We start from the raw sequence: 12445 nt of genomic DNA on the forward strand, positions 1-12445 counted from the left end.
CATCCAGACAAGACCAGGTGCTTCCCATGGCAGCCTGTCCTTTTCTTAGCTCTCTCATCAATCTAGCCTGTTCCTTCTATTCCTCTTTATACTAGAACTTGTCTTTGAAGAAGGAATGTTGTTTTGTCACTACTAGGTCCCCAGCAATTAGTAATGCCTAGCACATACTAGGTGCTTCCTGAATGTTAATAGGTGATAATCTAGCAGAACACAAGATAAATCCGCAGGTTGAGATTTAAGCTGTGTGGTATGAATGCTGCATTGGCAAACTTATTAAATCAATTTTGTTAATACAAGTGTAACATATCTTAGTAACTGACTTAGTTCAGGAATCATTTACTGAGTGTCTTCTAGGCCAGACATTGGAGACAGAAAGGTAATAATATATGATCCCTGCCTCATGCACAGGAAGTCTAGTGTGATGGACGGGCATGTGCCAATGGCTGCCATGGAATATGGTGAGCATTAAGATAAAGGGGCACCCTGTGTGCCCTTGGAGCACAGAGCAGGGTTTGTGTTCTGGGAACATGGGCTCCATGTGAAAACACAATTTAAATTTTCTTTCTTTTTTTTTTTTTTTTTTGAGACAGAGTCTTGCTCTGTGGTCCAGGTTGGAGTACAGTGGTGTGATCTCGGCTCACTGCAACGTGCTTCCCGCAGGTTCAAGCGATTCTCGTGCCTCAGCCTCCCGAGTAGCTGGGATAACAGGTGTGCGCCACCACGCCTGGCTAATTTTTGCATTTATAGTAGAAATGGAGTTTCACCATGCTGACCGGGCTGGTCTTGGACTCCTGACATCAGGTAATCCTCCCACGTCGGCCTTCCAAAGTTCTGGAATTATAGGCATGTATGTATTCATCCTTTTAAATATCTGCGGGTAGAACTTCACTTTAAATGGGTACTAATTAAACTATTGAATGACTTTAGTATGGATTGAATGACTTTGCTTGGGCCTTGTTTTTAATTTCCTTCATTAGAGGAAAAAAAAATGCACGTTGAATATCCCTCATCCAAACTGCTTGGAACCAGAAGTGTCTCAGATTTCTTTACATTTTTGGATTTTTGAATATTTGTATTATACTTGCTGGTTGAGCATCCTGAATTCAAAAATCCAGAGTCTGAGCTGTTCCAATGAACATTTCGTTGAGCGTCACGTCGACACTCAAAAGTTGTGGATTTCAGAGTTTCTGGTTAGGGAGACTCATCCTGTATGGGTGCTAGGTTGTTGCAGGAGTTCCGGACCAGAGGCTGGGTGACTAGGGTTTGGTTTTCGCTTTGTTACTAAACAGGCTGTTTTCTTCCATAAGCTCAGCTTTAGATCCCCCGGTTGTCAAAGAAGGGAATGGGCCATCTGATGTTTAAGGCCTCTGTTAGTTCTGACTTGGAGACACCTGGCTTCAGTTCATCTTCCTTAGGAGTGGACATAGAATACGGGAATTTTGAAATTGTTAGTCAACATCTACAGGGTCGTTGCAGCCTGGTTTTGGGTAAAGGTCATCTTTAGTGAGCCCAGGGAGAAACAGTGGTTTAGCTGTCAGCTGAGAGGGGTAAGCGGTCCTATTAATTTTCCTCTTTGTTCGTGAAAACATTGTTAAGGGTCACAGTGTTAGTGGAGCTGGCTGGAAAGAGGAGGGGAACTCACTGTTACAGGTTACATTGAATGTCTTTAGTCACTAAATGCTTTTTATGATATGTTTTTCGGGATTTCAGTGTTGTATGATTTCTCTGTGTTAAGCACAGGAAATTTAACATCAGCAAAAGAGAATGCTCTTTCTTTTTTTTTTTTTCTTTGAGATGGACTTTGGCTCTTGTCACCCAGGCTGGAGTCCAGTGGCGTGATCTCAGCTCACTGCAACCTCGACCTCCTGAGTTCAAGGGATTTTCCTGCCTCAGCCTCCTGTGTAGCTGGAATTACAGGTGCCCGCCAGCATGGCCGCTAATTTTTGTAGTTTTAGTACAGATGGGGCTTTGTCATATTGGCCAGGCTCTTCTTGAACTTCTGACCTCAGGTGATCTTCCTGCCTCGGCTTCCCAAATTGCTGGGATTACAGGCATGCGCCGCCATGCCTGGCCTTGAATGTTCTTTCTATGGGAATCTACGGAAGCCAACTTTTGAGTCTAGTGGCAGAAAACCTCTTCTTCATTGTTTAGCTGTGCTGTGAGCTTGGAGGGCTTCAAGCCCAGCTGAAAAAGCTGTAGTATTTTATGTCAGTTGGCTGTCTTGGAGAACTTAATGAGCACTGGGCTGGAGTGATACTGTCAGAGTTCATGAGCTGTTTGAGACTCTCAAAGCCTAGATACTGGGGTTGCCCAAATACATTGGCTGGACTCACTATTTGTCTCGGGAGTCGGGGGATGGAAAATGCTGTGGTCTTAACTCTTCTCTTAATTTTACAGTGCTGTTATTAATGCTAAGAATGATTTCATACGGTTGCATTTTGCTTTGTAATTCACAGAGAATTTTAAAATCCGTTATCTGATTTTATTCCCTCAGTAGTTCTGTGAAAAAGGTAGAGCACTTTCATATCTTCTGTTTTCCCGTGATTCTCTTGTGGCTCACAGAAGCTAAGAGCCTTCACCAAGGTCATCAGGTGAATGAGTCGCAGAGCTGGGAGTAGAGGCTCAGGCTTCTAGTGACCCTGTTTCTTCCTTGATAGCTCGCTCTGGTGGCGCTATGTTCAGGTAACTGCGCATGCTCGGTTTGGTCTTTTGTAAATCCCTGCCCCATTTCGGGGGAGGTTCTTGGGAGGCTTCTATTCGTTTTGGAGCATTTAAGTATTTTGTCCTCTCTCCCTCTTCCCAGATGCATGGGCATTTCTGCAGGCCCCCAGGCTGGCCCTTGTGCATGGGGGCGTCTCCTGCCTCCACATTGCTTGCACGCCGCCTTCTGAAGGTGCTCTTCCCCGCATGGAGCCCCCTCGTGCTGCCTCTACACTGCAGGCTGTTCGGTAAATGTTCCTAAGTCAGCATCGTTGTTTTCTAGAAATGGGACGGGGTATGGATGCCAAGTTCTTTTCTGTGTGAAGTCTTCGATTGTATCATCTTGCCTTCCCCGTGTGTGCTCCTTGAGGTTGTCGCTGTGCTGCGGTCATCTGTGTTCCCTAGGGTGCCTCCCTTGGAGTCCTGGCCGTATGAGACATGCAGTCAGTGTTCATGGCCTAAATGAGAGAAAGGCCAACAGAGTCATTAAATCTGGAAAATGACAAGTGAGGGAAAGGAATTTTTATTGAAGGCATGTGAAAAAGAATCTTTTTAGAAAAGTTGACCTGTTTCTCAACTGGAGTTGAATTTCAGCTCAGAAAAACAGCTGTGTGCCCAGTGGGCTTTGGGATTTCAGTTTGTGACAGATGAATTGAATTTGTTGTTGTATGAATGTGTTATCCTTTTGTGGTTTTATTAGGCCTTTCTCCCAAATGGAATCGATTTTTCTATAAAACTCACACTTCCTTTTTGAGAAGTGTAACACTAATTGTATGGGATGGTCTCCCAAAAAATTACCAGCCAGGAACCAAACACACTGCCTCAGACTCACGGCCCCTGGTTTCTGCCTGTGCAGCTGCAGGGCAGAGAGGCACCCTCGAGCCGAAATCAAGACGCATGTCTGCATCTTCTCTTTCTTGACTGCTGTGTCGTCTCTGAGCTGGCCTGCCTTCAACGTCTAGGAGCTTGGTGGGTGTAGACACATTACGGTATGGAGGAGGGATATGGCGTTGCCACAGCCAGGAGACTCGCTGAAGTCTCTGTTCTCTTCCTGCTCACTGCTCTGACTTTGTACAAGTCACATTTGTAGGGCTGTGCACGGTGGCTTACACCTGTAATCCCAGCACTTTGGGAGGCCGACCTGGGAGAATCTCTTGAGCCCAGAGTTTGGAACCAGTCTGGGCCACATGGTGAAAGCCCATCCCTACAAAAAATAAAAATTAAAAAATTAGCCAGGTGTGGTCGCTCATGCCTGTAATCCCAGCTACTGGAGAGGCTGAGGTGCGAGAATCACTTGAGCCTGGGAAGTTGAGGCTGCAGTGAACCATCATCACGCCACTGCACTCCAGCCTGGTCAGAGCAAGACCTTGTCTCAAAAAAAACAAAAACAAACAAAAACCATGTGTAATAGTGGCAGTAGTTAACTTTTGAAAGTTTGGAGAAGAGTTCCTAAATACCTGTGACCATGGACAACTTACTTAGCCTTTCTCTGCCTTAGTTTCCTCATCTATGAAAAATGAGAGAATATGGTACTGATCTTAAAGGATTTCAACGAGAACCAAATGAGATCAAACTCAGAGCCTGGCACCTCGTGAGTGCACACTCAATGTTATTATTTCAACATTTTAGAGGAAAAAGAATGCTAATGGGTCATTATGGCTAAACATAGTTTATCACTGACGTTACTCATGGTATTGGAAGGAACTTGAATTCCATATAGATAGTGTGATGGAGAAAGTATTTTGGGCATTGGCAGTATTTATTCAAAGAACAAAGGACGTGTCTGTCTTAGTCTTGATTTGCATTTTTGTGTGTCTGTGCTCTTTATAGACAATTAAGACATGGAAGCCTGTTTATGGCAAGCTGGCAAATTCAGCAAAACATGGAAAAACCTGTTAGCACAGTTTGCACGTGTGCGGGCACAGAGCAGCCAAATAAACACACACGTTTTCCTGTATTTTAAAACTCTCTGGAAAAAAGAAAAAAGACATTAAACCATTGCCCAGATGGCTTCTAGAGCTAGAACTTTTTCCTTGAAGTACATGAGTATGGCTGTCAGACATCTGAAACCCGAAGCCATCTTAAAACATCATTTGGATGCTACCCCCTGCCTGCCCTTTTTTTCCATTTGTAAGGGACAAGGATCCAGGAAGGAAAGTATCAGCTTACAAAGGCTTTCGTTACAATTAATCGTTCATGTTCTTTCTTTTGGTATCTTATTCTCTGTTTACATTTTATTTTTATTTATTTATTTATTTTTTTGAGACAGATCCTTCCTCTGTCACCCAGGCTGGAGTGCAGTGGCGTGATCTCGGCTCACTCCAACCTCTGCCTCCCAGGTTCAAGTGATTCTTGTGCCTTAGCTTCCTGAGTAACTGGGATTACAGGCGTGTGCCACCACGTCCAGCTAGTTTTTATGTTTTTAGTAGAGACAGGGTTTCTCCGTGTTGGTCAGGCTAATCTTGAACTCCTGAACTCACGTGATCTGCCTGCCTCAGTCTCCCAAAGAGCTGAGAATACAGGTGTTAGCCACCGCGCCTGGCCGCTGTTTCCATTTTGTAACGCTAGCATCACCCCAGTGTAGGGTGGCTAGGGGTATTCTTCTTTCCTATTTCCTGGTGTATTTTCCTCTACAGTATTGATCACTCTTTAACATTCTTTTTGATAGTCTGTCTCTACCTACAAAAATATGTGTTCCCTGTTATATCACCAGTGCCTGGCACATAGATAGTCAATATTTGTTGAATGAATGAATGAATGGGCTGAAAGAACCTTATTCTTCTTTCTTCTGTCCCTTCACACCAAATGCTTTTGGAAAATGCTATGTGAACAGGGATCATAAGCAGGAGAGGTTCCACACATGGCTGTGGGATAGCCCATGATCCTCAGATACTTGTCTGGAAGGAGGTGGAGTACTTGAGTAGAAATGATACAAGATAATTTCTTCAGAAAATCAGCCAAGTGTCACAGCTTTTCACAGTGATGTTCGCGTATGTGTGTATGAAGAGCTGTCGTGGCCTAGAATCACGGGCCTTTAGATCCCTTGTACAGATAGAAAAATAAAGGCCAAGGCCCAGGAGTGCTGCAGGCCACCGAGATAGAGTTCCTCTCTGCCCTTCTCAGTTGGCGAGGTGGGATAAGTGTTCAGATGCCTGGTCATGGATAGCTTTTTACTTCCACGTATCACATGGGGATTTGGGACCGGGGAAGCCCGTTGAGAACTGATGATTATCTGTCCCCTAACCAACTGGGTTCTTTTTCATCCTGAGCTCAGAAAGATTGCTCCTACTGCAGCCAGGGAAGACAGGTTGTTGACTGGTTAGAAATCATGGCAGGTTATTTTCTCCACCCGCAGTTCGCAGTTGGAAAGCAGAGCTATCAAAAAGTTATCTTCTCTATTGTATTTCAAATCTGGTGTTTAAAAAATTATATAAGCAAATTAAGCATTTCTTGGATGGTAGTTGTGTGTGTTCTTGATGCGAATGAGAGGTGCATTCCCTTGTAAAATCCCTGGGACTTTGTAGGAGGATGTGAGCCTTAGAACAGAAGTTGGTTTTCTAGATGATGATGTAGACATGATGCTGAGCACTAGACAAAGATGTTGATTGAAGTGATTTAAAAAAATTTTGTCTGAGTTCAGATTTTACACCAATATTTAGAAAATCTGCAAAAGAACTTTTAGGAATGTTCTCAGGCATCCAGTTCAGCCCCCTGTGCACGTTGTCATAAAATCCGAGTGTGTATACAGGGAGACGCATTCCTTTCTGTTCTCATCACAGGTCCTTCCCTGGCTCTGCACCTGCCTGTCATGCACGTCCGTGTGAGGAGACCACCAAACAGGCTTTGTGTGAACAATAAAGCTTTTTAATCACCTGGGTGCAGGCGGGCTGAGTCCGAGAAAGAGAGTCAGGGAAGGGAGATAAGGGTGGGGCCGTGGGATAGGATTTGGGTAGGTAAACGAAAATTACAGTCAAAGGGGGGTTGTTCTCTGGTGGGCAGGAGTGGGGGGTCACAAGGTGCTCAGCGGGGGAGCTTTTTGAGCCAGGATGAGCCAGGAAAAGGAATTTCACAAGATAATATAATCGCTTAAGGCAAGAACCGGTCATTTTCACTTCTTTTGTGGTAGAATGTCATCAGTTAAGGTGGGACAGGGCATTTGCACTTCTTTTGTGATTCTTCAGTTACTTCAGGTCATCTGGGTGTATACATGCAAGTCACAGGGGATGCGATGGCTTGGCTTGGGCTCAGAAGCAAGACATTGTCCTCTTCCCGACCTTCTCTACCTTTTCCCTCCTGTGCGGTTCTCTCACAAAGTGAATGGCCTCAGCCACAGCTTCTCTGCAGCTGCATCAGACTGTGGCGACAGGCATGGTGGCTCCTGCAGGGCCTGCTGTTCCCACGGAGCCCAGTCTTGCTTGCCGCTGCAACCTGGTCACCATTTTGCACCGAAAGTATGTAATTCTACGGAATGAGAGCCCACATGCTGGGAATGGAGGCGTCTTTATCACGGTGCTCTGCATATTTTAATCTTGGGTGGAAAGTATGGAAAAGTATGTGATACCTGTGGTTTGATGTCAGAAGGACGTTGTCAACTTGACGTGGACTGAGGATGTTCAGGTGCAACAGGCACCCCGGCTTCATTAAATGAGACTTCCCCATCTCCCTGCCAGGCACGCACAGGTGTATGGCCACATCTTATGTGTTATCCTTATCTAGAGTGCGCCTTGTCGTCATGCTTAAAGTTCCATGATGATATTCTGCCTCATAGAGTAGGTCCCAAACCACATTCAACACAGAAATGTACTCTTGCTATTCTACATAGAAAGTGCTTTCATATACCAAGTGGGAGAGCAGTCCTAAAATCTGGGCTGGAATCGCAGAAGGAAGGCATTGGAAAGCAACAGATTCCCTAGTCCAAAGCTGATTTTTGATGAACCTAGAAACAGGACCAAGAGAAGTGAATTTGCCTAAGGCCCTAACAGTGTCTCACGGTAGCATTTGAACCTAACAGTTTCTTGACCTATTTCTTTAAATGATTAGTCACGCTTCCTCTGATTCCTATATAAACGTATTCCTCATTCATTCTTCTGTTTCAGTGAATTATTGCAGTGCTACCACGTAACAGTATTTGAGTCAAAATGTGGCAGTGTTTATCCTTTTCCAAGGTTTTTAGTTGCCCAGTTTGTCAAAGTTGTGCTTACAGTTTCTTGTTGGTTGCAAGGTGTCCTTTCAGAAGCCAATTGTGTGGTGTATTTACGTTGATTGTTGGAGGTAGTTTGGTTAGAACCTACTTCGAGTGTCTGGTGTGGGCCTGGGGGACAGTGACAACTGCCCGCTTCATGGGCAGAGATGAAGTAATTGCTTCCTGGGAACTACCATCCTCCTGGCCACACTCTCTAGCCCATTTCATTTGTGTTGGTTTCCTTGGCATCTGCATGGTTCTGGCTTCATGTGAGTCTCATTTATTTTAGCATATGACTTCAGGCTGTGGGGAAGAATGGCCATTTTAGCACAGAGATGCACACAAAGGAACAACTGGCTAAATGTGTGTGAAGACATTCTTGGGGGGGGGGTTTATTTCTTTTATTCTGTAACAGGCAGTTTGGGAAGCATTCTGGACATGTGGCCTGCGCTGTCACAGTTCCTCCCTGCAGGATCGCAGATGTTTGGAGATTGTAGTGATAACTGTTATCATTGAGAATGTCATTCTCACAGGCTCTAATAAGTCAGGATTTATTCAGTGTTAATTTGTTAAAGACAACTGTGTTTCTAGCCAAATCCATGGGAGACGTTTCTCCTGGCAGTGTTGCTGGGGGTATTCCCGTGGCTTAGTCTTAGGGGAGCACACGCCTTTGAATACTGCTGAAGCTGTGAGTACCCAAAGCGCACCGGAGTACTTTTGCCATACGGGGTGTTAGTCACTGATACACGTCTCAGTCAGACCTGATGGATTCTTGACCCCTTCCTTTTTTAATTTTTTAATTTTTATTTATTTATTATTTTTTTAAGAGCACAACCCCTCAGGTGGCCACCATGAATCTCTGGTGTTTTCAGTTGGCTGCAGCCTATTTGTCATCTGTGGTTCAAACATACTCGAAGCCTGATGATGCTTGCCTCGGTTGTTCTTCTGCTGTGTGACCTCCGTGCCCGCAGGGTTCAAGACTGTAAGAGCTGGGAGCCACCTTCACAACTACCAGGGTTTCCGGAACCTCCTTTATCTACTCCTGGGGATGGAAGAGATGTCATCAGAGGTGAAGGCCTATTAGGTTTACATGCCATTGATAACGAATGAGGTTTTCTTTTATATAAGCGGAGCTTCTTATAACGTGCTTTACTAGGGTAAAGAAGCTTTTGAGGTTTGCTTTCTCTGGAAAGATAATTTGTGATCCTGCAGTTGTTTTCAACAAAAATATAATTTGCATACCAGTGCATGTTGTATTACTGAGCACTGGCTGACAAATGGTTCTTAACTCGTCATTCACTCCGCCACTGTTTCTTGAATGGCATATGTGTGCCAGCTGTAGTAGGAACTTGCTAGGCTCTAGGACTAACCCTTATGAAATAGGGGTCCTGGGGGAAGCAAATGCATATAACTATAAACGTTTGAGGGGATATCAGACGGGGTGCCTATAGGTGCAAAACTTCGTTCATTCATTGCCCCATCTAGGAGGTTTTGTGTCTTAGCAGCGTGTTCCATAGCAACACATCCCTCTATCAAAATATTCATCATATTATTTTGAAATTCTCTGCTTAGGTATGTGTTTTTCCGACTAAGTTTAGAACTGGTTAAGGACAGGCTATGGCGTATGTATTATATATATCAACACACACACACATATTTATATATATACACATTACCATTTTAAATATACAATGTATATTTATATATGTACACACATATATATTTCTCCCTCTCTATACATACACACCATACACATATATATACACACACACACACACACACACACACACTTCTACTGCCAAGCACAGAAAGTCAAAACTCGGCAAGAGTTCTTTTAGTGTTCATGAAAAAATAGATGTGTTAGTTGAGAGCGTCCTTAAGTTGCCAGGGGAAAGACAGGATGGATTCACAAAGGGAGATAGTGTGTTTTTTATTTTTTTCTTTGTTTAACTCTTGAATTCGAAATAATCCAGACTTATGGAAAAGTTGCAAAAATAGTACAGAGAATTCCCATATACTCTTCCCTCAGATTCCCCAAACATTTCACCCCATTTGTACTTTCTCTCTCTGTGGATATAATTTTTTTTTTTTTTCTGAAATGTTTGAGAGTGGAAGGTAGAATGAAGAGCAGGGTGAAAGGCGGAAGGAGAGAGGTGGGTTGGGAGGCTTTTTATTTTTTTTAACCTTCTAAGATGGAGTTTCGCTCTTGTCATCCAAGCTGGAGTGCAATGGCACAATCTCGGCTCACTCTAACCTCTGCCTTCTGAGTTCAAGTGATTCTCCTGCTTCAGTCTCCTGGATAGCTGGGATTACAGGCGCCCACCACCATGCTCGGCTAATTTTTTATATTTTTAGTAGAGGGGTTTCACCATGTTGGTCAGGCTGGTCTTGAGCTCCTGACCTCTGATGATCCACCTGCCTTGGCCTACCAAAGTGCTGGGATTATAGGCGTGAGCCAGTGTGCCTGGCGATTGGGAGGCTTTTGCAGTAACCCAGAGCGCTATGATGAGGGCTGGACCTGGTTGGAAATGATGAGGAAGGTGGGAAGTGGTTAGGTCTGGCATATATTTTGAAAGGAGAGTTTAAATGGGTTGGATGACAAGAGAGAGAAAAAGAAGTTTTAAGGATGATGTCAAGGATTTTGGCCTGAGTAACTGGAAGACTAGAGATGCTGTTATTGGGATTGGGAAGACTATGGGAGGAGTGGGTTATAGCAGGGGGAATCAAAAGTGTGTTTTCGGCATGCTAAATTTGAGGTCCAAAAAGGGATGTGAAGAAGTGTTGGCTGGGCACCGTGGCTCACGCCTGTAATTCCAGCACTTTGGGAGGCTGAGGCGGGCAGATCACCTGAGGTCAAGAGTTCGAGACTAGCCTGATAATTATTAAAATCGATGATTGATGTTTACTAATTAATCATATTATTGCTTCTAATACTGCAGGGGTGAACACTTACCTGTGATGTTGTTCCTAATATCTAGGGACAGATAGCATTTTAGTTTTAATACCACAGTAGGTGTACACTCACCCTGTGACACTGATCCTAGTATTGAGAGGGGTAGAATATGACGTGGCTCCCAACATAACAATGAATGGACAGCCACCCGGTGATATTGCTCCTAATATTCACAGAAGAAGCATATGATATTACTCCCAATATCCCAGGGAGGGTACAGCTCTTCTGTGATATGGTTCCTAGTATCTGGAGGGGGAGAGGATGATAATAATTCCAGTATCGCTGGCTGTCTTCACCCACCCTGTGATATTGTTATTAATATCCTGGAAGGGAGAGGATGATATGACTCCCCATAGAGCAGGAGGCTTACACCCAGCCTGGGATATTGTTCTTAATATCCATGGAGAGGAGAGGCTGATATTACTCCCAATATGGCAGGGGGTGTACATCCACCCTGTGATATTCTTCTTAATATTCCAAGGCTGAGAGGTTGATATCACTCCTAGTATTGCAGACACCGTACACCGCTGTGTGATACTCTTCCTGATATCTGGAAGGGGAGATGGTATTAATCCCCATATCGCAGGAGGTGAACATGTACTCTGTGATATCTTTCCTAGTATGCAGGGAGAGAGAGGATAATATTATTCCCAATATTGCAGAAGATGTACACGCCCCCCCCCATGATATTGTCCTTAATATTCCAAGACACAGAAGACGATGTTACTCCCAATATCACAGAAAGTGTACATCCCCCAGTGATGTTGTTCCCATGATCCAGGAGGAAAGAGGATGATATGCCTTTCAACCCTTGCACCCTGCAATGCTGTCACCCTGCAACACCGACACCAGCTCAACCTGACATAGGACCAGAGGTGCTGGCTGGGGGTGTTCATTGCTTCTCTTTTCTCCCTTGGCAGACTCAGTAGAGGAAACTGAGACCGAGCAGCCGCAGGAACAAGGTAGGTTTTGCCAGTGGCTCAGGCTTCCTCTGGTTATGAGCTGGGCCTTGGAGTATCGCCGGGGGAGGGGACAGAGGTGAGTACAGTGGGCATTGGATGCGGCTGTCACACCTCTGTGGTGTGGGCTGGGGACTTGAGGGACATTGCTTGAGGTGGGCCTGAACCTCCCGTCCACTCTGGCACTGGAGGCTGTGGGGTCCCACACTTCTTCCAATGAACGTGCTGACCCCCGCCTGGTCCCCGACCGAGGTGGGGCATCCTTTCCACTGCTGGGGCCCACATGTAGCTGTGGGTTCCTTTTTCATGATCTGGAGAAGCTGCAGTTCACCCTGTGCTCTGCCTCAGAGATGGGAGGCCACACAGCCCTCAGCGGGTAGCAGAATTCAGAGCCTTAGGTTGCAGGGGCCTCAACTGAGGTCCCTGAAGGGTCTGCTCCTTCCTGAGGGGCTGATTCAGGGAGGCACTCCCGTCTCCCCTCTGCGGCTCTGTCTCTTCCCCTCACACAGGGTCCGCATGTGGACAGCCTGGTGATGTGGATGCACCAAGGGCCCTTGGAAGTTCCCGGGGAATGGGATCCATCCCAGTACATTTGGGATGCAGGCACAAGGTCCCAGAGGAGGCCCGGGAAGCCAGTGCGGAAGGGAAGGC

The 12445-nt window shown here is 45.2% G+C and overlaps 1 protein-coding gene across 1 annotated transcript in view; it reads left to right on the forward strand.

Annotated features, from left to right (window-relative positions):
- The window catches only part of LOC106996270 (SH3 domain and tetratricopeptide repeat-containing protein 1-like), a 127008-nt gene that overhangs the window by 97935 nt on the left and 16628 nt on the right, over positions 1 to 12445 (forward strand). The window contains 6 exon segments of the mRNA XM_077967219.1: positions 591 to 801; positions 1795 to 1917; positions 2495 to 2682; positions 2804 to 2948; positions 8710 to 8951; positions 11756 to 11797. Coding sequence (XP_077823345.1) covers positions 8804 to 8951; positions 11756 to 11797 — 190 coding nt within the window. The 5' untranslated portion in view covers positions 591 to 801; positions 1795 to 1917; positions 2495 to 2682; positions 2804 to 2948; positions 8710 to 8803.

This window comes from Macaca mulatta, chromosome 15 (assembly GCF_049350105.2).
Source record: "Macaca mulatta isolate MMU2019108-1 chromosome 15, T2T-MMU8v2.0, whole genome shotgun sequence".
NCBI lineage: Eukaryota > Metazoa > Chordata > Mammalia > Primates > Cercopithecidae > Macaca > Macaca mulatta.